Source organism: Microcaecilia unicolor, chromosome 5 (genome assembly GCF_901765095.1).
Source record: "Microcaecilia unicolor chromosome 5, aMicUni1.1, whole genome shotgun sequence".
In the NCBI taxonomy this organism is placed as follows: Eukaryota; Metazoa; Chordata; class Amphibia; order Gymnophiona; family Siphonopidae; genus Microcaecilia; species Microcaecilia unicolor.
Genome location: NC_044035.1, coordinates 4,864,904 through 4,891,897, shown reverse-complemented (window position 1 = coordinate 4,891,897; position 26,994 = coordinate 4,864,904). Strand labels below are relative to the sequence as shown.

The window sequence follows — 26,994 nt, the reverse complement described above, 5'->3', positions numbered from 1 at the left end:
CTCTGGTTGTAGTCTGTATCTGCCAGCTTTTGTCTGTCGCCTTTCCCTTGTGTCACTAGCTAGCGCTGTATGCGTTGCATGAGCTCCAGTCCCTTCAGGGACCCCTTATTGTTCTTTTCCCTTCCATAATGTATGACTCGGTTCCAGTTCGGCCGTGAGGCCCGTGCGCTTGGACTGTGTATGAGTGGGTTCCGGATCGGGCTTGCGGCCTGCCTGAGTGGTCTATCTCCCATTTCTGGTGGTGCTTGTTGGTTGCCCTGAATGTGTGGGGCTTTGTGGCTGTGGTATTGCTTAGCGCCAGTTTGGTCTACCCTAGGCCTTGACCAAGGTCCTTCTTAAGCCTTGACCTAGGCACAAGGGCTCACGAGCAGAATAACAATTAGAAGTAGTCGTAGTAGTAAAACATGCTAGAAATATCTGACTGTGTGAAATAGTGACCTATTGATGGGAAGCTACCACAGTTGTGTCCCTCCAAGTCCAGATCTTATTCTATCCTGATTGCGAGGTCAGCCCTTGCTGGTTAGACCCGGAGCGAGGGCAGAGGCTAGCCTGTACTGGGATATATCATTTAAAATTAGCCTGTTGGGAATTTCTCTCCACTGGGGGGCAGTTCTCTAGGGGTCAGAAGGAGGGAGTTGCTGCCTGAATAAAAGGTTGGCCCCCTCCAAATACCAGGATCCTTCCTGCTCCTCTTGCTTTCCCACCCTTCCTGCCCCCTCTTATTATGTCAGTGTGGGTATGGTGGGCTTTTTGATTTGTTGTAGTTTGGGGGAGGGATACCCGAGCTACAGCCTGTCCAGCAGGAGGTCCTTCTGGGTAGGGCCTCAATGTTCACCAGGTGTTGTATATTGGGCCCCAGCTCGATGGAGATCCATATCTGGAATATTAGCCTTATTGTTAAGGCGGGTAAAATAAGCTGAACGTTTACATTAGCTGGCTTTATTGCGCTATGACTCCTTGCTATGAATGGCTAAAGTTAACTTGTTTACTAGCTCAGGTTATACAAATCTCACCAATAAACAAAGTTGCCACTAATTGGGTTTCTGCCAGGTACTTGTGACCTGGATTGGCCACTGTTGGAAGCAGGATACTGGGCTAGATGGACCATTGGTCTGACCCAGTATGACTATTCTTATGTCATGTCTTACTATTCATGATGTATTGTAAGCCACATTGAGCCTGCAAAGAGGTGGGAAAATGTGGGATACAAATGCAATAAATAAATAAGCAATTTAGAGGTTTTTAGAATCTTGGACCAGCCTTTAATTCTTCCTAGACTGGATTGTTGCAGGCACAAGTTACCTTTTGTTCTAAATCACTCGTTCATTGTTTACAGTTCTTACAGAACTCTGCTGTTAGACTGATTTTTTTTGGATTATCTCAATTTGAGTCACTTCAATCTTATTACTCCAAATTACACGTTAACAATTGCTGAGAGAATTCAGTTTAAATTAGGTATTACTACCTTTAAAATTCTCACTGCAGAAATTCCTGATTATATGTTGAATTTAGTATCCTTGCTTCAAGGGTCTTCTTCTAGAAATAATACTCGTTATCTTTTTCAACTAAGATTTCCAATGTATAACAATTTAAAATCAATCAAACATCTTACATTGTCCATCCAATATCAGTTAGCTAGCTTGTGGAACCAGCTTCAGTTATCCCCGAGGTCTTGTACTCATTATCTTTGATTTAGAAAACATTTAGTACATAAGTACATAAGTAATGCCACTGGGAAAAGACCAAGGGTCCATCGAGCCCAGCATCCTGTCCCTGACAGCGGCCAATCCAGGCCAAGGGCACCTGGCAAGCTTCCCAAACGTACAAACATTCTATACATGTTATTCCTGGAATTTTGGATTTTTCCCAAGTCCATTTAGTAGTGGTTTATGGACTTGTCCTTTAGGAAACCGCCAAGCTAACCGGCTTCACCACGTTCTCCGGCAACTTTCTTATTCTGCATGGCAGGTTTATCTAATGTTTTGCCTATGTTATTAGTTTGTTTTAATCATTTGTAGCTCCTAGATTGACTGGTCCAGCTCTTGATTACCATAATCAGTCCTTGAACTGAATAGGTATACACGGAATGCAAGAACTGGCATAACATAATAACTTAATATTGCCATGTCTTTAAGTTTAGTTTCCCAAAAATTCAACTCAAGTGTTGACTTCCACAAAAAGGCAATTGACAATCTTGCAGCATGCAAACATTTCTGATCATTGGTAACATCTTCTCCCCAGTAAACAAAGCTGAGGAGTGAAGTCCAGGGTCACCCTTAAAATATCTTGAACCAGTCCCTGAACACCTTCCCAAAACAATTGTACTTGAGAGCAGGCCCACCACACATGGAGGTAATCCCCTCCCCATTGTCCACAACCTCTCCAACACTGGGGGTTTGCAGAACTGATCTTAGAGAAGAAGGGCCGATATTCAGAAATATTGATGTAATCATTTACATACGAGTTCTCTGCTCTTATTACAAACAGAAATGGTGGTTGTTTGGCAACAAATCTGCTCTCTGTCTTCCTCATCCCAGTCCCAAGCCTCGATTCCAAAGTTCTGTTAATTTTGGTTGTGTCAGAGTCCACAAATTCCAAAGCAAACGGAAAAGTAGAGAATGCAAACATGAGCTTTGCTACAGGGAGTGTTGAATAGCATACCTTTATTAGCACCAACAAAGACCAAACATGGGACCGTGTTTCGGTGGGAAGGGCCCACCTGCCTCAGGGGTCAAGGGTTGCACTGCTGGTAGTACAACATAGCTAAGGTGCTGAGAGTTAGATAATGGTAACAATGGTACTATCCCACGTCGACTACTGCAACGGAATATACATGGGATGCAAAGATCAAATCTTAAGGAAAGTTCAGACCACTCGGAACACAGTAGCTAGGCTTATCTATAGGAAAACACGATTTGAAAGCGCGAAACCCCTTCGAGAAAAACTACACTGGCTACCAATCAAAGAACGTATAGCCTTCAAGATTTGTACACTGGTTCATAAAATAATCCACGGTCTAGCTTCGGGCTACATGACTGATTTGATTGACTTACCAATTAGAAACACAATTGAATCAGCAAGAATGTACCTAAACCTCACTTCCCAAGATGCAAGGGACTGAAGTACAAATCAACATACACTTCAAGTTTCTCCAACATATGCACACAACTATGGAATGCATTACCAAAAGACCTGAAAACCACAAACAATTACCTAAACTTCCACAAAAACCTAAAGACTAATTTTTTTCGGAAAGGCATACCCCAAAGAACCAACATAAACGCCCAAATACTAAAGCACAGCATAATTAAGCAAGGAAACGGACAATACATAAAACATTTGTCACATGATCCCATCCCATGCAACCTGCATGCGACGAACCACACTAACTCTATTTAATTATTTGTCTACTCCGGAGTCTGCAATCCACCTCTCCAGAACTATGTAAGCCACATTGAGCCTACAAATAGCTGGAAAAATGTGGGATACAAATGTAATCAAACATATAAATGGCAAGAGGCGTACTCACTCGCAAATGCGCAGTAGAGACCCTCTCTGTCCCGCCCCCGCGTCAATATGTGATGATGGGGGCATGACAGAGAGGGAACCTGCGCACCTGCGAGTGAAGGAACCGCCGTCGCCACCGCTCCCCCCCCCACCCACCCGGAGTCGCCGCCGCCACCCACCCGCCACCCGGCCCGGGTACCTGGCTTCACTATTCAAACCGCCGGAACGCAGCACACAGCTCAGCTGAGCTGCCGTTGGCCTTCCTTACCTGCATGTGTCCCGCCCTCGCCGACGTTACGTCACACGAGGGCGGAACACACGCAGAGATGAGCTGTGTGCTGCGTTCCGGCGGTTTGAATAGTGAAGCCAGGTACCCAGCCCAGGTGGAGGGGTGGCGGAGGGGACTCCGGGGGGGAGGGGCGGCAGCGGCAACCTATCCGGGGGGGGGGGGGGCCTTTCAACCCCCCCCTTCCTTTACTAGCCCGTTTTTATGGGCTCAACGGCTAGTAAATAAATAAATAATCTTGATGAAACTACATACAAAGGACTCAAATACAAATCCACCTATGCATCCAGCTTTTCCTACTTAAGCGCACAACTATGGAACGCACTACCAAAAGTAGTAAAAACTACGTTCGATCACCTAAATCTCCGGAAACTACTAAAGACAGACCTGTTCAGAAAAGCATACCCCACCGACCCAACAGAAAAAACCTGGATACCTGCGACACAACGTAACCAAAGACCGTAATGGACATACCCCAACTCTTCCTGTCCCTCTCTAGTTCCCCCAATTGTATATACAAAAACATGGACTGATGAGACAAAGTCAGCACGGATTTAGTGAAGGGAAGTCTTGCCTCACCAATCTAATGCATTTTTTTGAGGGGGTAAGCAAACATGTGGACAATGGGGAGCCGGTTGATATTGTATATCTGGATTTTCAGAAGGCGTTTGACAAAGTGCCGCACGAAAGACTCCTGAAGAAATTGCAGAGTCATGGAATCGGAGGTAGGGTATTATTATGGATTAAGAACTGGTTGAAAGATAGGAAGCAGAGAGTAGGATTGCGTGGCCAGTATTCTCAGTGGAGGAGGGTAGTTAGTGGGGTCCCGCAGGGGTCTGTGCTGGGTCCGTTGCTTTTTAATGTATTTATAAATGACCTAGAGATGGGAATAACTAGTGAGGTAATTAAATTCGCCGATGACACAAAATTATTCAGGGTCGTCAAGTCGCAGGAGGAATGTGAACGATTACAGGAGGACCTTGCGAGACTGGGAGAATGGGCGTGCAAGTGGCAGATGAAGTTCAATGTTGACAAGTGCAAAGTGATGCATGTGGGTAAGAGGAACCCGAATTATAGCTACGTCTTGCAAGGTTCCGCGTTAGGAGTTACGGATCAAGAAAGGGATCTGGGTGTCGTCGTCGATGATATGCTGAAACCTTCTGCTCAGTGTGCTGCTGCGGCTAGGAAAGCGAATAGAATGTTGGGTGTTATTAGGAAGGGTATGGAGTCCAGGTGTGCGGATGTTATAATGCTGTTGTATCGCTCCATGGTGCGACCGCACCTGGAGTATTGTGTTCAGTACTGGTCTCCGTATCTCAAAAAAGATATAGTAGAATTGGAAAAGGTACAGCGAAGGGCGACGAAAATGATAGTGGGGATGGGACGACTTTCCTATGAAGAGAGGCTGAGAAGGCTAGGGCTTTTCAGCTTGGAGAAGAGACGGCTGAGGGGAGATATGATAGAAGTGTATAAAATAATGAGTGGAATGGATCGGGTGGATGTGAAGCGACTGTTCACGCTATCCAAAAATACTAGGACTAGAGGGCATGAGTTGAAGCTACAGTGTGGTAAATTTAAAACGAATCGGAGAAAATTTTTCTTCACCCAACGTGTAATTAGACTCTGGAATTCGTTGCCGGAGAACGTGGTACGGGCGGTTAGCTTGACGGAGTTTAAAAAGGGGTTAGATAGATTCCTAAAGGACAAGTCCATAGACCGCTATTAAATGGACTTGGAAAAATTCCGCATTTTTAGGTATAACTTGTCTGGAATGTTTTTACGTTTGGGGAGCGTGCCAGGTGCCCTTGACCTGGATTGGCCACTGTCGGTGACAGGATGCTGGGCTAGATGGACCTTTGGTCTTTCCCAGTATGGCACTACTTATGTACTTATGTACTTATGCCTAAAATAACACAAGACCCAAAAAAGGGGACAAGAGAGAAGCAGAGCTCTGAGCTGTGGAGAAGAAAATGAAAAACAATCCAGGAGACAGCAAACAATGAGTAACTGGGCGGCTGAAACACCACAGCAATAGAAGAAAAATACAAATAATTCACTTTAAAGCAAGCTGTTGTCTAGGAAATGTTGTGATATAAAAATGCACTTGTTCTCTCGCTGTTTCACAGCACATGAACATAGAAACCACAATGGCCCCATAGACACGGTGGCTGCAAGAAAAGCCCTGGAAATAAAATCCATGAAATCAACGCTTCCAAATGAAAAAGCCCAAGCTATATCCGGCTTAAAATCTTCAATAATGTTCCTCTTGACGAATGTTCCAGCTGAAAGGAAGGCTGGCCCAGCCATGGTCTGCCTAAGGCAGCAAAGAGCAATTACAGTCAAAACAGAACCAATATGAACTGAAAGACCCGTCAGCACATATTTAAAACTGCATCTTGACGATCTTCATTCTTGAGTGTAATTATCAAAATCTTGGGGCTGCAAGTCACTTCACTGGCTTCCGATCAGGTACCGCATACAGTTTATTTGTTGCATTTGTATCCCACGTTTTCCCACCTCTTTGTAGGCTCGATGTGGCTTACAATATGTCATGAGTAACAGAAATACATGGAAAAGTATACATTTAGTGATAACTGAAGGATTTTGGGTAGCATGATAATGATAAAGCATGGTAGTTCAAGCTTCTCCTACTAACCTACAAATGCACTCGATCTGCAGCCCCTCCTTACCTCTCTACCCTCATCTCCCCTTACGTCCCTACCAGTAACCTCCGCTCACAGGACAAATTCCTCCTCTCAGTACCCTTCTCCACCACCGCCAACTCCAGGCTCCGACCCTTTCTGCCTCGCCTCACCCTATGCTTGGAATAAACTCCCTGAGCCCATACGCCAAGCCCCCTCCCTGCCCATCTTCAAATCATTGCTCAAAGCCCACCTCTTCAATGTCGCCTTCGGCACCTAACCATTATACTTCTATTCAGGAAATCTTGACTGCCCCAACTTGACATTTCGTCCTTTAGATTGTAAGCTCCTTCGAGCAGGGACTGTCCTTCTTTGTTAAACTGTACAGCGCTGCGCAACCCTGGTAGCGCTTTAGAAATGTTAAATAGTAGTAGTAGTAGTAGTAGTAGTTAATTGGAGGTGAGGGTGTAAGGCTGAAGGTGCCCTCATCCCCCAGACTGCCTATGATCTTTGCACTGTCTCTGGCTGAGAGTCTTCTAACAGAGACGCCCCACCACACTCTTTTCCTACCTCTGTAGCTCCAGCGGGAACAGAGAACGCTTTAGTTTGAACTTTAATGTTTAAAAATTCTTACCTGGGTGATCATTATAGATCTTTAAATTCTCCACGGTTTACAATATAGCATACATGAACTTAAAACATATCGTGAAAAGCGCAGAATAAAACACTAGAAATCAAATACCATTCAAAACAAAAAAAACCTAACTTACACCTCTTCTTCAAAGAAAATACTTGTCAACTTGTTTTTAAGATCCTTTAAATCACAACACAAGTCACATTGCTAAAAGGCCACAGTCATAGTGCTGGGATTGACTAAACTCTGACCTGTCTAGATTACCGTAAACGAAGGCATTTCTAGTAAACCCTAAACTTGAGAGTGGAAATTTCAAATAGGGTGATATTGTTTCGACAGGATAACCAAAGGCAGAGACTGTATAAGACGTGAAAGGCAGTTCTGTAACTGTACCACCGAGTAGCACCTACGCACCCAAATGCACCATCGCTAGGATTCTATACATGGCGTGTGCAAATTTAGCAGTGCGGGCCAACTCACATGTGCAACAAGCCAATCGGTGCTGACAGTTGCTTGTTATTGGCCAATTAGCACTAATTAGAATATGCATGAACTTCCTAAGCGTATTCTGTAAAGTGGCGAGTGTAAATTCTAATACATGGATCTCAAAAGTGGGCGTGGCCATGGGAGGGGCATGGGCGTTTCTAGAAATTACACACACTATTATAGAATATGCCAGGTTTTACTTGGCATAAATGGTCAAGCCTAAATTTATCGTGCAGCAGAGAGAGGGAGCAAAGTACAAACAAAAGTCCAAAGAGCAAAACAAAAAGTACCAGGAGCCTTCAAAAAAAGGGGAATAAAACCTTTAATCACATGTTTTGGGGAACAAATCTTTGAATGGACCCGACACGGTCCGTGTTTTGGTGCTAAGCGCCTGCGTCAGGGGTCTGCATTAAACATAGAAACAATTTAAGAATACTGTACATATGTAAATATGTAAATATACATACAAATACGCATATATTCAACTTTAAAACAATAAAATAAAATAATATAATAGGAACCATAAATATTGAAGCATATTATTCAGTTTTCATTTCTCATTTTTTTAATTACATTTCAACTGTTTTTAATTATTTTTAAATTTGCAAGAAGGTTATATAAATATCAAACTAGATTAATATAAAGGTATAAATCTTTTGAGAGAGTACTACTTATTATTACATTATAATAGTATTTGATTATGTAACAATAGTTTATATATTTTATGATGCTTGATAGACGGTCCTTTATATTTTCCTTAACCCTTTAGCACATTTAATTCAGGAATCTATAAGGCTCACTGTTAGGCTGAACTTTCCCACTTTGCCTCTGTCTCCAAATCTTCAACCCTTACAGTCTCGTTTATCCAAATTACCCTCTTGGCTTCGGTCCCATTAGCTCAGGCTTAATCCTGAGAAAACCGTTGCTTGTTGGTTTACCGGATCTCCTCCTTCACCACCTCTTATCCCTTTGGTATTTGGTATTCCCATTTACCCAACAGATTCTTTATACTCTCTGGGTATTATTTTGGATTCAGGATTATCATTTCATAAACAGATATCACATTTATTGAAGATCGGTTTTCACCTCCATTCACCTTGCAAGCTTCTCTGTCCTACATACACTCGTTCAGGCTTTCATTATTTCACGACTGGACTACTACAACACGGTCTACGCAGGTATTACAAAACGCCATCTTCGGAGGTTGCAGACTCTCCAGAACACTTTCTTAATCAGGCTTGTAGGACTGACCACGTAACCCCTCTTCTCCGCTCTTTGCATTGGTTGCCAGTATCTTATCGATCTCACTTTAAGATTCTCTGCCTGATATTCAAAGCTTATCACCGGGAGATTCCATCTTACCTTTCTTCATCTATTACTCCTTAGACTCCTCATCGGGTTCTCCGTCCACTGAACGCTCATCATCTTGTTCTTCCGTCCCCACAGATGGTCCATTATGAATCTACTCCCAACTCCACCTGCTTCTTTTTAGCACCCAAATTATAGAACGCCCTTTCCCCAGTCTTTCCCCATCTTAAAACATTATTAAAGACATTACTTCAAATTGGTTTTTAATATCTTTCAGCTGTAAAGAATATTAACAGGGGTCTCATGTGCCTGGGAGACTGGAGTAGTTCATCTTATTACATTTTAACTGTTGATTGAGTGGTTTCTGTCCTGTTTCTTTATGACGTTCCTTTCTATTGTTTAATTTTTGACTTTGTGAACCGCCTCAACCTGTTTGATGGAATATCAAGCTTGACTAATAAAGATATGCCTAAACTGCTTTGGTCTGGAAAACTTAAGTGATAAGCTTTTAAAGTATTTATGGACATAATATAGGAACATAAGAATAGCCATACTGGGTCAGTCCAATAGTCCATCTAGCCTAGTATCCTATTTCCAGCACTGGCCAATCCACATACATACATGCCATTATACTGGGACTGACCAAAGTGGTAAAGTAGTTAACTCAGCAGGGTTTAAAAAAGGTTTGGATAATTTCCTAAAAGTCCATGCGCCATTATTAAGATGGACTTGGGAAAATCCACTGCTTATTCTAGGATAAACAGAATAAAATCTGTTTTACTGTTCTGGGACCTTGCCTCATGTCTAGCTTATAAACTATACACTTTTGACTGATTGATAAGTGAAATTGATCTTTTTTCTAGTTTTTATAAGTGTTTTTCAAAATAAAAAATAAAAAAGCAAAGTCAAGATAATATTAACACTGACGAACTATTAAGCACCATTTATACCCCATAAGTTAGTTCTGTTTTGAAGTATCCTATGCTATAACTCATTTTAACATCTTGAAAGTATTTTTTCTCCTTATCGTAAGGAAATGTTTTTTCTTCGTGTTGAAAAATGAGTTCTGATTACATTTGAATTTGGCAAAATCATGCTCCACGTTACATAATACTCTATAGTTACGTTCATGCTCTCTCTCTGACGTACATATAGAAACAGTATGGCAGTACAGAGAGGGTTCAAAGTACAGAACCAAGTCCAAAATGCAACAAAAATCACCAAGAGGCACACCGCTGGTGATTTAGTGGCCTCTGCGGGGGGGGGGGGGGGGGGGGGGGCGGGGAACGTGTTCTTTCCTGCCTGTTGTGCTGCCGCTATTCTCCCTGCTGGGCACCACTGTATTTTAAAAATGGTGGCCGGGACTCCCTGCGGGAGTCTCAGACCCACGAGACTACCGTGGGAAGTCTTGACTGCCATTTTGAAAACACGGCAGTGCCAGCAGGCAGGAAAGAACATGCTTCTCCCTTCCCCCCACCCCACCCCCCCACAGAGGAAACTCGACCACCAGGGCCATTCAGATAGGACTGGGGCAGCAGGGGTGTCAGCTGCAGCGGTGGGGGGGGGGGGGGGCAGCAGCACGGCGGTAGGGGGGTGTTGGGCAGCAGCTGGGCGGGGAGCCCAGACCACTCTGTCTGCCCTGTGTCCTAGAACATACATCTCCCTTGGATTTCTACTCCTCAAGTTTCATCACCCTGCTCTTCTTTGCATTAAATTAACTGTCTGACCTTAGACCATTCTAAGTTTTGGAGCTCTCTTCTCATGTTTTCTTCTCCATCCAGAGTGTCCATCCTGTTACAAAGAGGCCAACTTTACCTTCTTACCCTTCAGCAATGTTGCTCACAAATATATTAAATAGAACGGGTCCCGGTACTGATCCATGAGGGTCTTCACTACTGACCCCTCTTTCCTCTGAATGGATTCCATGACCAGAACTCAAACACTGCAATAACGTTCCGTACAATGGCAAACCAACAGTTCTCCTCACTCTTATAAAGCTACTGGACATATGCAGCGCTGTACAGTACTCAGGCATGATATGTCCCCGCACTGAAGAGCTTATGGGAGATCAGTGACCTGCACAAGGTGTGTCAGTGACAGAAGCAGGAACTGAGTGCTGCTTCCCCTGGTTCTCAGCCCATTGCTCTAGGCCACTTCCTGTCCAGTGGGACTGTTACACAGATCCCTAAACAGAAAGTACATACAACACACAGACAGACCCTCCTCAAATTCAGAACAAGTGACCACAGGCTAGAAATAGCAAGATGCAGACAGAAACCCTAAAAAGCCAGACTCTGCATTCAATACAGTACCTGAGAAATAGAAACAGAAATACATTCCCTCTTACACTGTGTGAAATACAAAGATATTTCTAGCAGAGAAAATCAAAGACTACCACAAAAGAATGAGCAGGAAAAACTCTGTACAGTCCTGGGAGAAAGAGGAGAAACAGCAGCCAAAGATGTTATATCCTGTCATCAGGCAAGAAATGTGGTAAAGGCGGTTAGCTTAGCGGAGTTTAAAAAAGGTTTGGACGGCTTCCTAAAGGAAAAGTCCATAGACCGTTATTAAATGGACTTGGGGAAAATATTTCTGGGATAAGCAGTATAAAATGTTTTGTACTTTTTTGGGATCTTGCCGGGTATTTGTGACCTGGATTGGCCACTGTTGGAAACAAGATGCTGGGCTCGATGGACCTTTGGTCTTTCCCAGTTTGGCAATACTTATGTACTTATGTAAATGCGACCGGACCAGACCAGAACTTGGGAATTGTTCCTGTTCTTCTCTCCATGCATTGCCATTTTATTTCGCTCTTAGTATTTCTTTCCATGCGCATAAGTTTGTCAGAAAGGTTCAGGGGTGGGATTTACTAGTTTTTTGATCAATTATTGGCATATTGCATAAAATAAATCAGCAAATGTGTGAGCAGGCGTAACTGAGTTCAGGTGCATTCTGTGCAGTAATATTAAGAATGGAATCGACACTCACTTCCCCTTTAAAAACTACTACAAGTTACACATGTCCCCGCCTCACAGGTGTGACATTAACCAGCTTATAATTGAAAAAGAAAAACGCCTATATTGTGACCCAAATCGGGAGATAGACGTTTATCTCACAAAAACGAATAAAGCGGTATAATCCAAAGCCGAATTTGGATGTTTTCAACTGCACTCCGTCGCGGATGCGGACAAAGTTGATGGGGGCGTGTCAAAGGCGTGGTGAAGGCGGAACTGGGGCGTGGTTATCGGCTGATCAGAGATAGGCGCCTTTCGCCGATAATGGAAAAAAAATATGCGTTTTTAGCGAGAATTTAGGGCACTTTTCCTGGACCCTGTTTTTCCACGAATAGGGCCCCAAAAAGTGCCCTAAATGACCAGATGACCATCGGAGGGAATCGTGGATGACCTCCTCTGACTCACCCAGTGGTCACTAACCCCCTCCCACCAAAAAACATGATGTTTCACAACTTTTTATTTTCACCCTCAAATGTCATACCCAGCTCCCTGACAGCAGTATGCAGGTCACTGGAGGAGTTGTTAGGGGGTGCAGTGGACTTCAGGCAGGTGGACCCAGGCCCATCCCCCCTACCTGTTACAATTGTGCTGCTTAATGCTTATTAGTCGTCCAACCCCCCCAAACCCACTGTACCCACATGTAGGTGCCCCCCTTCACCCCTTAGGGCTACAGTAATGGTGTAGACTTGTGGGCAGTGGGTTTTGGGGGCTCAAACAACAAGGGAAGGGTGCTATGCACCTGGGAGCTCTTTTACCTTTTTTTTTGTTTTTGTAAAAGTGCCCCCTAGGGTGCCCGGTTGGTGTCCTGGCATGTGAGGGGGACCAGTGCACTACGAATCCTGGCCCCTCCCACGAACAAATGCCTTGGATTTATTCGTTTTTGAGCTGGGCGCTTTCATTTTCCATTATCACTGAAAAACAAAAACGCCCAGCTCACAAATTGTCGAATAAAACATGGACGTCTATTTTTTTTGAAAATACGGTTCGGTCCGCCCCTTCACGGACCCGTTCTCGGAGATAAACGCCCATGGAGATAGACGTTTTCGTTCGATTATGCCCCTCTAAATGACCTCTTTGTAGGTCAGTTTAGTCAGTGTTTTCCGAATGTGCAAAAGACCTGTTGTACTGATGGAAAATAGCTATGAAATAATTGCGCATGGGAATACGCATGGCCACCTTTCTGTATTTCCCCCGTTTCCTAGGAGCCAGCTCTGTGGGTGCTGAGCACCCTCCTCCGTTATATCCGTTTTGAAATATTGGCACCTATGGTTATATTTGGGCTCTTTGCAAGTAGACACAGAGCGAGACCGAGAGCTGTTTCCAGTGCTTTTTTTGTAGGAAAAAAGGTACCGGTACTCATTATGGGCAGGGCCACCACCTATGACTCCGCCCCTATGATAGCCACATCCATGTTAGCCACACCCCTTATACCAACCATGGCGCATATAAACAGGCACCATTGATAGCTCTTTCCTCCTCCTCCTCCCCCCCCCCCCACCCACTAGCAGAATGTCAGGCATACACAGTGTTATTTGAAAATCAGGCAAACTCGAGTCGAGAGAGACAGTGGAATGGATGACCAACGCACATTCGATACCAAGCTAAAAACAGTAAACATTACAGCAACAGGTGAAAAAAAAAAGAAAGGTGTGTTCCACCTAAGTTCTGAAATAAATATGCGCACATGCAATCATTTCATGTTTTCATTTTGTGCTAATTTGCCTTTTCACATTAATTGTCATCCACAATTGCAGTCCATTACAACCTCAGGTCAATGGTAGCAGTAAATCAAGCAGTCATTCACAGGATCGTCTAGAAAGGCAAACTAATTAGCGAGTTAACTAACACACTACGCTTTTAGTACAGGATCAGCTCTCAAGAACCTTAAAAATACAGTTTATATTCCTGCCTTGCGCCACCTTGCTGAAGCTACACAACACAGGCAAAGCACAAAACCTGCACTTTACCTTGTCAAAAAGCACTCAACTGCTCACGCTTTTCCTTAAAAGTTACAAAAACTTGAAGTTTAAGAAGAAGGGCACGCGGCTGCCGAGGAACAGCCCTGCTCCTCACCTGGGTCAGCGCTCTGCCAGCCATCTTTGTTCGCCAGGTGCAAGACTTATAGTGGGCTAGATAGGCTCTCTTCCACTCCACTCTCTATTTACCCAAAGTCGCAGCGGAAAACCGGCAGGCGGCGGCGGCAGTGAAAGCAGCAAGCAGGCAGGCTCGCCTCCGTCCTTCGCTTCCCTGCCCTCTCAGCGTCCCACCCTCGCGGAAAGGAAATGACATCAGAGGAAGGCGGGACGCTGAGAGGGCAGGGAAGTCAGCGTCCCGCCCTTGCGGAAAGGAAATGACATCAGAGGAAGGCGGGACGCTGAGAGGGCAGGGAAGTCAGCGTCCTGCCCTTGCGGAAAGGAAATGACATCAGAGGAAGGCGGGACGCTGAGAGGGCAGGGAAGTGAAGGACGGAGATGAGCCTACCTGCTTGTAGCTTTCACTGCTGCCGGTTTGCCGCTGCGACTTCGGGTAAATAGATTTCCAGGGGGCAGAACGGAAGGTTGGAAACAAAGGTGCCGGTACTGGTACAAAAAAAGGAGTGGCTGTTTCCATCCCCATCTTGTTTCCTGGTTCCTACTTGCTTTTCTCCTTCAGCCGTTCTCAAATGCAGCCACGTTCGCAGGGATCTTTTTTGCACAAAAAGGTGAAATATAGATGAAATTGAAACTGTTTGATGACACGTATTTATCGAAGCCTTAATCATGAGGCCACTGCATGAACAGTTGGACTAACCATTTCTGATATCTCTGCTTGGCACAGGGTAAAGAACGACTGTCCTGTTGTGTTTTTACAGGTTTACAGAGTTCCTGGATCCCTTCCAGCGGGTGATTCAGCCAGAAGAGGTCTGGCTCTATAAGAATCCTTTGGTGCAGTCGGACAACATCCCCACACGGCTCATGTTTGTAAGTAGTAGACTCCGTACTGCCTGTCCAGGGATTTGATGGCGTGCCGTCACTGGGGAGGGTCAGCTGGAGGGGTCTGGAGAAGGATGAAAGCTGTCAGATCAGAACAGAGGCCAAGCTGCTAACTGGAGACCCCCCTCTGCTGCTATCAGCGCAGCCCGGGAGGAGGCCTCAATACTCTTCATACTTGAATGCTTATTCTACTCTGTCACTTACGAACTCTAAAGCAATATCATGTTGTATTTCTCATCCCGGAAATGGCGATCGCCATTACGGCGTAATGTAAGCCACATTGAGCCTGCAAATAGGTGGGGAAATGTGGGATACAAATGTAACAAATAAAATGCTGGATCGTTTCAGAAAGATAGGTGACACTTGGCCAAAGTCTCTGAAATTCTCAGCTTTCTGATCCTCATATACCCGCCCTGTAATATGGCTTTTTTTCCTTTCCCTGTCATCCCTTTCCTTAGGCTTTAGACTTAGAGGAAGACTCTCCACTCTTGTGTCCAGCTGTCTTTTGAGTGTCTGATACTCTTATGGTTAATTTAATTCTGCAGCTCTTGATGATTAACTGAGAATTAATTTATTTTCTCTACGAGTTGCCTTAATTAGCCCCAATGAGAGCCTAGGCACCCATACTGTGCATTTGGCAGTAATTTCATCCTTGACTCCAGATTTGATGAGTCTTTCAGAATTACTTCTGTAAACCCATCTTACACACCTCAGAGCCCCTCTGAAATCCCAGCTGTGTGCTATACTACAGCTGAGGCTTCTCTAAAGCCCTACACTGGGCTATTATCATGGCCAGCCTTTTCCCTTCCTGGCACCTCACTGTCAGACCAGCGCTGACTTGCAGACTTCATTCCAAGCGATTCTCTGCTTGGCTGCTCTGTTCCCCTTCAGTGACAGTCCTGTACACATGCACACCAGTTCCAGCCACTAGGTGTCACCACTTAGAAATGGCTTGGACTCTCTCCATAAATAGTGTCTCCAGAGCATTCCAAACCCTGACCAGGCCTGGAAATCAAAAGGGAAAGGGAAATGGGACTTGATATGCTACCTTTCTGAGGTTTTTACAACTACATTCAAAGTGGTTTACATATATACAGGTACTTATTTTGTACCTGGGGCAATGGAGGGTTAAGTGACTTGCCCAGAGTCACAAGGAGCTGCAGTGGGAATGGGTTTTGCCAGTTCGCCCGTTTGCCCGGATTTCTGGACGAGCGGGCCTATCCTAGCCTCCCCTTACTTACTATCTACTGCCCTGGTGGTCTAGTGACCTCTTTGGGGCAGGAAAGAGCCCTCTCTTTTCTGCCTGCAACGCTGCCCTTGCCCTGCATCCTGTTGCTGTGATGGTCTCGGGATTCAAAATGGCCGCCGAGAGTTGAAGCGGCCTTGCGAGACTTCAACTCTCGGCGGTCATTTTGAGTATGTGACAGGGGGCAGGGTGAGGATGTGAAAGGGGTGGGGCATGGGCGGGGCAGGGGGGGGGCGGGACATGTGTCCTCTTTTTGAGAGGACAAAATATGGTAACCCTAGGGATACCCACAATGAATATTCATGAGAGAGATATTTGCATTGGCAGAAGCAACTGGGTATTACAGAGATGTCAAGTTGCCCAGTTCCAGGCAGGAGACTTTGTAGCCGATCCAAGTTTTGAACTTATATCCCAAAGCAGTGTGGTATTTGTAGTGCCTGATCCTACTCAATGAAATCAGTGCTGCAAGTCCCATAATGCACCAGGGTAAGGTGGTCAAAAATCCAGAACTGTCCCAAAATCTCCAGCCTGGAATTGGGTAATTTGGCATCTCTGGGGTTACTCCTGTCCCTCACTGGAGGTGTAAGAAGTTGAGAAGGATCTAGGGGATCCCACAAGTTTAAAAAGAGATCAGGCTAGGGGTGAACGGTAAGATGGGCCGGGGGTGTTTTTTTTGCAAATCACTAAGCCAGTGGTTCCCAAACCTGGTCCTGGAGGCACCCCATCCAGTCAGGTTTTTGGAATATCCACAATGAATATTCATGAGAGATATTTGCATACACCGCCTCCACACCCTGTAAAGAGAGCATTATTCCATTCTGGCAGGACTGAACTGACACAAGTTTGAAACTTCTGAGGCATAGTGCCAGTAATATAGTAGATGACGGCAGATAAAGACCTATACAGTCCATCCAGTCTGCCCAACAAGATTAACTCATAACATAAGGTTTGATGTAACACTTCATCAACATACCTGGTTTAGGTTTATCCTTGCCATTTTGAAGAGGCTTCAATAATAGTGCGATTGTCACCAAGAACCATGTTGCTGGCAAGTCCCCAGACCCCTCCAGATCATTAAACACTTTAACTTTAGCGATAATTCTGAAATCCTTCTCCGTTAATATGATTGCCATAGTATTCCTATGCACCTTGTCTGTTATATATACTCTGATTTTCTATTCCATCAATGTGATTATTGTTGTATTATATTGTAAGCCACATTGAGCCTGCAAATAGGTGGGAAAACGTGGGATATAAATGCAGCAAATAATAATAACTAATAGCGGGGCTAAGATTGCTCTAAAACATTTATAAAATTTATTTGTAAAGCCATCAGGGCCCGTCGATTTGCCAGTAGTTAGACTTTTAATTGTCTCTTCTACTTCTACATCAATTGGTTTAGAAAGTGCCTCCCCAGCTGCTCTAGACAGCATAGGCAATTGCACCCCTTCTAAATATGCAGGTATTTCTGTAGGACCAGACATTGTATTGGGAGTAAATAAGCATTTATAAAATTCTACAAAAAGCTTCTGAATATCCTCTATAGAGGTGTAAAGGTGCCCCTGGGCATCCACTGTACAAGATATAAAATTGTGGATAGCTTGCTTTTTTTTAACTTATAGGCCAGGAGGACGACTTGAGCGATTGCCTAATTCGAAGTAAACCTGCTGTAGTTGCTCAGCTATGCTTACCAGCTGCAATTCTTGGAGCTCCATACGAATCCGGCTCGCCTGCTCCTCCAATTCAACTATACCACCCCCTTGGTTTGATTCAGTTTCAGCCTGGGCTAATTGAGATCTCATGGAGCTTTCCCTCACTCTCTGGGTTCTAGTGGCACGGGCTTGTAAAGCTATCAATTTTCCCCACATTACTGCTTTCATACTTTCCCACAGTATAATAGAGGAAACCTCCCCAGTATCATTAAGACGGTTATAGTCCCCTAAATCTCATTCCAGTTGGGTAAGGTGTTCAGGAGAGGATAATAGGGCATCATTGAGTCTCCAATGCCCAGGAGCTCCGTGGTGCCCATGAGGTCCTAGACAAAAACTACTGGAGCATGGTCAGACTACGTACAAGGAGCAACATAATGTACATTTACTCTTAGCAGCAGCAGTGGAATTCCCAGCCAAAAATCAATGCGGGAGTAGCTAGTGTGAGTTTGAATAATATGTATAATCTTGGGTAAGGGGATTACCAGAACACCAGAGATCCAACAAATTCTATCGGGAATGAAATTGGAGCAACAAAGCTCGGATTCGATGGGCATATCGTATCTCTCAAGTTGAGTTGTCCAAACCAGCGTTCAATGTCAGATTAAAATCTCTTCCCAATAAAAGAATTCCTTCCGCATGGCTCAATAACAGTTGGTCAAGTTGTTGCACGTATGTGTCCACATTGGAAGCATAAATATTAGCAATAGTATAAAGATTATTATCAAAGGAGAGAACTAGCAAAAGATATTGGCTCCCTGGGTTCCGAACCACCCGCTTAACTCGCCATCTGTTAGAGGCTGCCAAAGCTACCAAGACACTCCCTTAGTTTTATTATGTAAGGTATTAGAAGCAGATGGATACCTGCAAAATCTCTCATGGTCCTGTCTCAAGTGCATCTCCTGTATCAGTGCAATGCCCACTTTTAAGCGTAGTAGCTGTCGAAAGAGGAGACTTTGTTTTGTCGCAGAATTGAGTCCTCGCACATTGAGAGACATCATAACACAATCACCTATCCATGTACTCTCTGTGGGCTACCCAAGAAGCCAGTGACCTAGTGGTTAGGGTGGTGGACTCGGGTCCTGGGGAACTGAGTTTGATTCCCACTTCAGGCACAGGCAGCTCCTTGTGACTTTGGGCAAGTCACTTAACCCTCCATTGCCCCATGTAAGCCGCATTGAGCCTGCCATGAGTGGGAAAGCGCGGGGTACAAATGTAACAAAAAAAAACAACAACACATAAATAGTGCCCAATTGGTCATCATCTCCCCGTATCCTCCTAAATGCCACAGCCTCCGTTTTCCCCCCTCCTACCCCCCCCCACCCATGCCAAAGAAGCACAGATTTCCTCTATATAGGAGCAGATCAACAGAAGGAGGAAGAACGCTCTTAATGCAAGCCCTACAACACCCCAACCACTTGGACGGTTCTCTGTCATAATGGAACAAAACAAAAACACCCAGGGTTATAAGTTGGACATTTTGGTCTAGACCTGTTGAATTAAAGAATAAGACACAAAAAAAGTGCCCTAAATGACCAGATGACCTCCCCTTGCTCCCCAAGTGGTCAATAACCCCCTCCCACTCCACAAAAATGTGATTAAAAACATTACTTACCCCCCTCTGTGTTAGCCTCAGATGTTATACTCGGGTCCGTTAGAGCAGCAAGCAGGTCACTGGAGTAGTCTAGTCTGCAGACAGGTAGACCCAGGACTACACCTCCCCCTACCTGTCACACTTGTGGTGGAAACTGTGAACCCTCCAAAACTCACCAGAAATCCACTGTACCCACATATAGGAGCCCCCATAAGGGCTACTGTATTATTGTACAGTTGGAGGTAGTGGGTTTTGGGGGGCTCAGCAGACAAGGTAAGGGAGCAACGGTGAAATGTGTACCTGGGAACATTCATTTGAAGTCCACTGTAGTGCCCCTAGGGTGTCCCATTGCTCTCCTGGATCACCCTAAGAATGATGGTTCCTCCTAAATCCCAATGGCTTGATTTTGTGCATTTTTCACTTGGATGGTTTTTTTTTGTTTTGTTTTAAATGGACCAAAAAGATAAACGCACAGAGCATAAAAGCATTCAGCAATTAGTCATTTTAGAAATAAAAAGATAGTCTTTTTCTGTTTTGAAAATGGCTATATTGTCCACTTGAATTTTGGATGCTTTTAGCAAAACTTCCAAAGTTGGACTTAGATGTCATATCGAAAATGCCCTTCCACTTTACTGGCTCTGTGTTTCAGAAGTTTCAAACTTCAGTACAGATGAATGGGAAAAAAGCTCTCTTGACAGGGTGTGGACTATAATACTGAAACCTTTCCCTATGTGTCCTCAAGGCTGCTTCTTTCTCATTGAGAGAGTTCAGATCAGATTGGCTTTTCCTTTCTTACTGAAAAAGAGGTTTGTGTGGTTCTCAGTAATTAAGGCCTTGATTCTTATGTCCAATGAATTCTGGTCCCCTTGAGGTGCTGGAGGCAAGCTGAGAGGTTAAGATGTGAGTGAGAGGACAGTAACTCAGAAGGAGGTCCTCATACTTTCTTCTGTCTATTCCAGGCCATTTCATTCCTCACCCCACTAGCCGTCATCCTCGTTGTGAAAATAATACAGGGGACAGACAGAACAGAAACTAAGGAGGCTTGTCTAGGTAAGAGCGGAGCCCTCCACTGAGCATGATAACTATTGAGCATCGTTCTGGGGGCTGCCAGTCCTTTCCTCCATAAATGTTCTCAAAATTTAATCTCAACAACCGAGAGTCCATCAGTGTGGGAGGTCGGTGATGGAAGAGATGAATGAAAGTCCATGTAGTGAGTGAGACTGGTGATGGAAGTACTCAGAATCTGGGACACTACAGTGTAATGCTTTGTGCTCATCCCCTGAGCCCCTCCAGTCCTAGAGGTGGCAGGCCCTGCATTCCTGTGACCATCCAGAGTTCCTCCAGTCCTAGAGGTGATGGGCTGTGTATCTCTGTGTCCATCCCTTAAACCCTCCAGTCTTAGAGGTGACGGGCTCTTTAGCCCTGTGCCCATCCCCTGAGCCATCCAGTCTTAGTGGTGAGAGGCTCTGCATTCCTGTGACCATCCAGAGTTCCTCCAGTCCTAGAGGTGACAAGCTCTGTATCCCTGTGCCCATCCCCTCACCTGATATATTTACTCTTGAAGTAACCCTTTTAAAAGACTTACCACTTTAGAACTTCCTGCTACATTTAAAGCTTTGTTGATTATTTTTTCCAGCTCTTTCCTTGGCTTTGGCGCTGAATGGAGTTTTTAGCAATACAATTAAACTGATAGTTGGAAGGTAAGTGCTGCCCTTGTTCTGCTCAACCCATGACTGTGTTCACTGAAGCTAACTATGTTTTGGCCTAATAAAAAGAACTCTTCTCTATCTTCCTCAGGCACTGCTTAGTGGCAGTAGCTGCTGAAGCATGGACTGTGCTCTTGATCATGTTTGCATTTTGCTGAACATGGAAGAGGACAGACTCAGTTTTTTCTAGAAACTTTCTCTGCACAATTGCAATAACGAGCAACTAAAACTGGAAAAGTGTTTGAAGGTTGATTTTAGTATCAAACTACTTAACCTTTACTCTGGCGAAATATCAAGAGCCTTCCATTTCATTAAGTTTGAATAAAAACTATATATATATATATATATATATATATATATATATATATATATATATATATATATATATATATATATAAACACAGCCTTTATTTGAAACTTATTCTGCAAATGTAGAGTGGTAAGTACCTTCATTGTACTGAATACATGTCTGACTAGCTCTCTGTGTGAGAGGCTGTACCCGTATGTAGATCTGCAGGATATGACAGGGGTGAAAGACTGTGTCCAGAGGGTATGAGAGACAGAGTCCGTGTCTAGAGGGATGAGAGACTGTGTATCTGCAGGGATGAGAGACTGAAAAATGGAAAAACAACAAAGCAGATTAGTAGGAGATAAACATAAATTTATTAAATGAAAACCAGAGTTGCGAGGGTGTTTGACGGGTCTCACGTCACCACTTTTTATGATTATTCGCTTGAGCTGTTTTTTTTGCCAAAATATTTTAGAAGATCTATGATTTCAGTCTCCTGTACATTTATTTTTCATCAATACATATATCTACTAAACCTTGACAATAAAGGATCACTGTGTAGCCCCTGATGCAGCCCTGCTGGGCGAAACACGGGCTGTGTCGGACTGATTTGAACATTTGGTTTTAATTTAATAAATTTATGTTTATCTCCTACTGATCTGCTCTGTTGTTTTTCCATCTTGGAGTTTGCAGATCCTCTGCCTTGTTGCTTTCTTGGACCTTCCCTTTTGGGATGAGAGACTGTGCATCCGCAGGGGATGAGAGAGAGAGAGTCCGTGTCTGCAGGGATGAGAGACTATGCATCCGCAGGGGATGAGAGTCAGAGTTCGTGTCTGCAGAGATGAGAGACAGATTCTGTATCTGGAGAGATGAGAGACTGTATCCGCAGGGGTTGAGAGACAGAGTCCGTATCTGGAGAGAGGAGAGACTGTGTCCGCAGTGTATGAGAGACAGAGTCCGTTCCTGGAGGGGCGAGAGACTGTATCCGCAGGGGATGAGAGACAGAGTCCGTATCTGGAGAGAGGAGAGACTGTATCCACTGTGTATGAGAGACTGTATCTGGCGGGGATGAGAGACAGAGTCCGTATCTGGAGAGAGGAGAGACTGTATCCACAGTGTATGAGAGACAGAATCCGTTTCTGGAGAGAGGAGAGACTGTGTCCGCAGTGTATGAGAGACAGAATCCGTTTCTGCAGGGACGAGAGACTGTATCCGCAGGGGATGAAAGACAGAGTCCGTATCTGGAGAGAGGAGAGACTATATCTACAGTGTATGAGAGACAGGGTCCATTTCTGCAGGGACGAGAGACTGTATCTGGCGGGGATGAGAGACAGAGTCCATATCTGGAGAGAGGAGAGACTGTATCCACAGTGTATGAGAGACTGTATCCGCAGGGGATGAGAGACAGAGTCTGTATCTGGAGAGAGGAGAGACTGTGTCCGCAGTGTATGAGAGACAGAGTCCGTTTCTGCAGGGAAGAGACACTGTATCCACAGGGGATGAGAGACAGAGTCTGTATCTGGAGAGAGGAGAGACTGTGTCCACAGTGTATGAGAGACTGTATCCGCAGGGGATGAGAGACAGAGTCTGTATCTGGAGAGAGGAAAGACTGTGTCCGCAGTGTATGAGAGACAGAGTCCGTTTCTGCAGGGAAGAGACACTGTATCCACAGGGGATGAGAGACAGAGTCTGTATCTGGAGAGAGGAGAGACTGTGTCCACAGTGTATGAGAGACTGTATCTGGCGGGGATGAGAGACAGAGTCCGTATCTGGAGAGAGGAGAGACTGTGTCCGCAGTGTATGAGAGACTGTATCCGCAGGGGATGAGAGACAGAGTCCGTTTCTGGAGAGAGGAGAGACTGTGTCCGCAGTGTATGAGAGACAGTCCGTTTCTGTAGGGAAGAGACACTGTATCCGCAGGGGATGACAGACAGAGTCCGTATCTGGAGGGGTGAGATAATATGTATCTACTAGATGCAAGAGAAAAACGAGAGGATGCCTGAACCTTTTTGACTGTTCAGCGTGACAGAAGCACATCGGCCTGAGTGGCTGTCTTTTTTTATTTTTATTGAAAGTGTCCATGGTATCTTCTTTTAGACCTCGTCCCGATTTCTTTTACCGCTGCTTTCCAGATGGAGTAATGAACTCGGACATGCAGTGTACTGGTGATGCAGAGCTGGTGGCTGAGGGCCGAAAGAGTTTTCCAAGCATCCACTCCTCCTGTAAGTGGCACCGGGAGGGGGTGGGTGGGTGGGGGTGGTTAACATATCAACCGTCACCTTCCCCAGCTCCTAAGTTGCCATGTCATGGAAAAGGATGGCCACCCTGTTGGCCCATCGGTCTTACTCGCTCTGTCTCCGCCAGCCACTCTATAGATGAAAATCTGTCTTATTCACATACTGCTGTCAAAATGTCTGTCACAATCTCCCCTAATTATACAGCGGTCTATAGCAGTCTGTCACTTTTACACACTGCCTGTCACAGGCTGATGTGAGATGTTATTTATCACACTCTGAGCCTGAATGGATGGGTGGATAAGAAGTCAGATTAAATAACTAAGTAAACATAGTGTTATCACAGTCTGCCTGTTATGCTATAATGTATTATTTGCTGCCTGCCAGTCTGATGTGATTACATATTTATTTAGATTTTGCTCACACCTTTTTCAGCAGTAGCTCAAGGTGAGTTACATTCAGGTACTCTGGATATTTCTCTGTCCCAGGAGGGCTCACAATCTAAGTTTGTACCTGAGGCAATGGAGGGTTAAGTGACTTGCCCAAGATCACAAAGAGCAGCAGTGGGATTTGAACCAGCCACCTCTGAATGTCAAGACTGGAGCTCTAACCACTAGGCCACTCCTCCACTCCAGTTGTTACTCTGGTTGTGAATGGAATCTTGTCACACTTTAGGATTCCAGAATCTTGCTATTCTTTGGGGTTCTACATGGAATGTTATTATTGTTTATTTGGATTTTGCTCACACCTTTTTCCAATAGTAGCTCAAGGTGAGTTACATTCAGGTACTCTGGATATTTCTCTGTCCCAGGAGGGCTGACAATCTAAGTTTGTACCTGAGGTAGGGGAGGGTTAAGTGACTTGTCCAAGATCACAAGGAGCAGCAGTGGGGTTTGAACTGGCCACTTCTGGGTTGCAAGACCGGTGCTCTAACCACTAGGCCACTCCTCCATTTATCACAGGCCAGTACATTCATACACTGCCCATTACAGTCTCCTGTGCTTTATACCAGCATCGTCAGAGTGTGATAATGTTATATATAATCATGTCAGACTAACATTCATCCACTGCTGTCACACTGCCCGCTACAGTCTGCCGTTATACGCTGCCTGTCACAGTCTGACATGATTTTATATAAACGTATCACACTGTGAGATTCAGACACTGCTGTCAGACTCGGCCTATTAAAGTCTGTCGTGTTATATGCTGCCTGCCACAATGTGCCATTATAATACATTTGCTTATTAGATTTATTGAAATGTTTTGCTTCCTCGCGAAATAAATGAGCGCAAGCATAAATTAAACAAAGTAAAACAAAAGACAGGGAAATAGGCTTAATGCCTTGTCATTGGATTTATTTAAAACATTTCTTGACAAGCTTTCACAGGCACAGCCGCCCTCTTCAGATATGAGCAGATGACAATAGCAGAATATATACAGTGAAAACTGAAAAGCACTCCGGTGACGAGACATCGATCGTTTAGTGGGTAGCGTTGTGAGGAAATTTCTCTGAGTAAATCCGGTTTCACAAGAGTGTGTCAGCGTTTACTAGATGATCCCAGAGAGGTGGAGCAGGGGCTGAGTTGAGGGGAACCAGCAAGGGTGGAAGTGGGTCTCCTTTGCTGCAGTTTTTTTTTTTTTTGGGGGGGGGGGGAAGATTCAAGAAAGAGGATTTGGACACCATCTGCGACAGGTCCTTTTTTGTCTCCCTCTACCGTTTTGTGCTTGGTTGCTTCGTCTGTGGCGGTTGTTTTTTCTCTTTGTGACTGAGCCACTAATGATTATGTGAAGCTGATTGATTTGCATTTTTACGACCCCTGATAAAGGCTTTTTTAGCCGAAACATGGCCTGTGTTGGGTCTATTTGGCTCAGTTTACCTTTGGCAATAAACTTTTGAACGCTCTTACTCAGCTGTTTGCCTTGGTCATTCCAAACTTTCCCCACTTCCACCCTTGCTGGTTTCCCTCAATTTCTTTTGTGGAAGGTGTGTGGATCCCCTCTCCTTTTCTCCGCAGGGGCTGAGTTACCATGTACACAAAGATTTTAATTTTATAAAATACATTGAGTACACAGCTGAATAGACGCCTTCCTGAGGGGTGAGGATGTGGGCTGTTGGGGTGATTCTGGGGATTATTGGATGAAGGTCTACAGATGCTTTTTATGAAATAGACATAGAATAGGGGCTTTGTTGGATATTGAACATTATAGTAACATAGTAAATGATGGCAGATAAAGACCTTATGGTCCATCTACTCTGTCCAACAAGATAAACTCATTTTACATGGTATGTGATACTTTATATGTATACCCCAGTTTGTCAGTTCCTCTCCACTCTCATCTCTCCCTACATTCCTCCCCGGGAACTCCGTTCACTGGGTAAATCTCTCTTATCTGCACCCTTCTCCTCCAATGCTAACTCCAGACTCCGTTCCTTTATCTTGCTGCCACATATGCCTGGAATAGACTTCCTGAGCCGGTACTCAAGCTCCATCTCTGGCCGTCTTCAAATCTAAGCTAAAAGCCCACCTTTTTGATGCTGCTTTTAACTCCTAACCCTTATTCACTTGTTCAGAACCCTTATTTTATCATCCTCACTTTAATATTCCCTTATCTCGTTTGTCCTGTTTGTCTGCCCTAATTAGATTGTAAGCTCTGTCGAGCAGGGACTGTCTCTTCGTGTTCAGTGTACAGTGCTGTGTACGTCTAGTAGCACTATAGAAATGATAAGTAGTAGTAGTAGTCTTTGGGCTTCTGGAATCTTGCTACTCTTTGTCCTTATCCCTTATTTGTCCTGTTTGTCCTGATTAGATTGTAAGCTCTGTTGAGCAGGGACTGTCTCTTCATGTTTAAGTGTACAGCGCTGCGTACGTCTAGTAGCGCTTTAGAAATGATTAGTAGTAGTAGTAGTAATGTGACTGCCTGTGAAATTGCTCCCAAATCTGCTGTATTTTGCCAGCCTATTCCTTGAAGTGTAGGGCAGAGAAGTACAAAGGGCACTTCGGGGTTGCAAAGAGCTGGTTTTCTGGGTAAACAAAACCTGCCAATGAGCCTGATTCTCAGACCAAACGTATGCAAATTTCATGCATGAATATGCAATTGCAGTCTTCAAGGACCAGATCTGTCCAGCCCTGATTTGGGATCTTCCAGCACATCTGGTGCCTCTTTCTCCTGAGTCCAGTATATTCAGGACTTCCGATCCTTGCTGCTTGTAAATTGCAAATTTCCATCTTCATTTCCCAGACATTGAAGTGATTTTAGAGGGTTCTACAAAAACCATAGAAGTATTTTCACATCATGAACTGGATACCTTGGCATGTTTTTCACTTAATTCAGTTTGATAAAGCCTAATTCAGTATTGTGTGAAGGT

At 44.5% G+C, this 26,994-nt stretch overlaps 1 protein-coding gene across 1 annotated transcript in view; it reads left to right on the top strand.

Moving 5' to 3' along the window:
* Window positions 1-26,994, top strand: part of PLPP4 (phospholipid phosphatase 4) — a 126,724-nt gene that overhangs the window by 35,177 nt on the left and 64,553 nt on the right. The window contains exons 2-5 of the mRNA XM_030204741.1: window positions 14,729-14,837; window positions 20,358-20,448; window positions 21,035-21,098; window positions 23,491-23,615. Of these exons, the coding sequence (XP_030060601.1) occupies window positions 14,729-14,837; window positions 20,358-20,448; window positions 21,035-21,098; window positions 23,491-23,615 (389 nt within the window). The remainder of the gene's footprint in view (window positions 1-14,728; window positions 14,838-20,357; window positions 20,449-21,034; window positions 21,099-23,490; window positions 23,616-26,994) is intronic.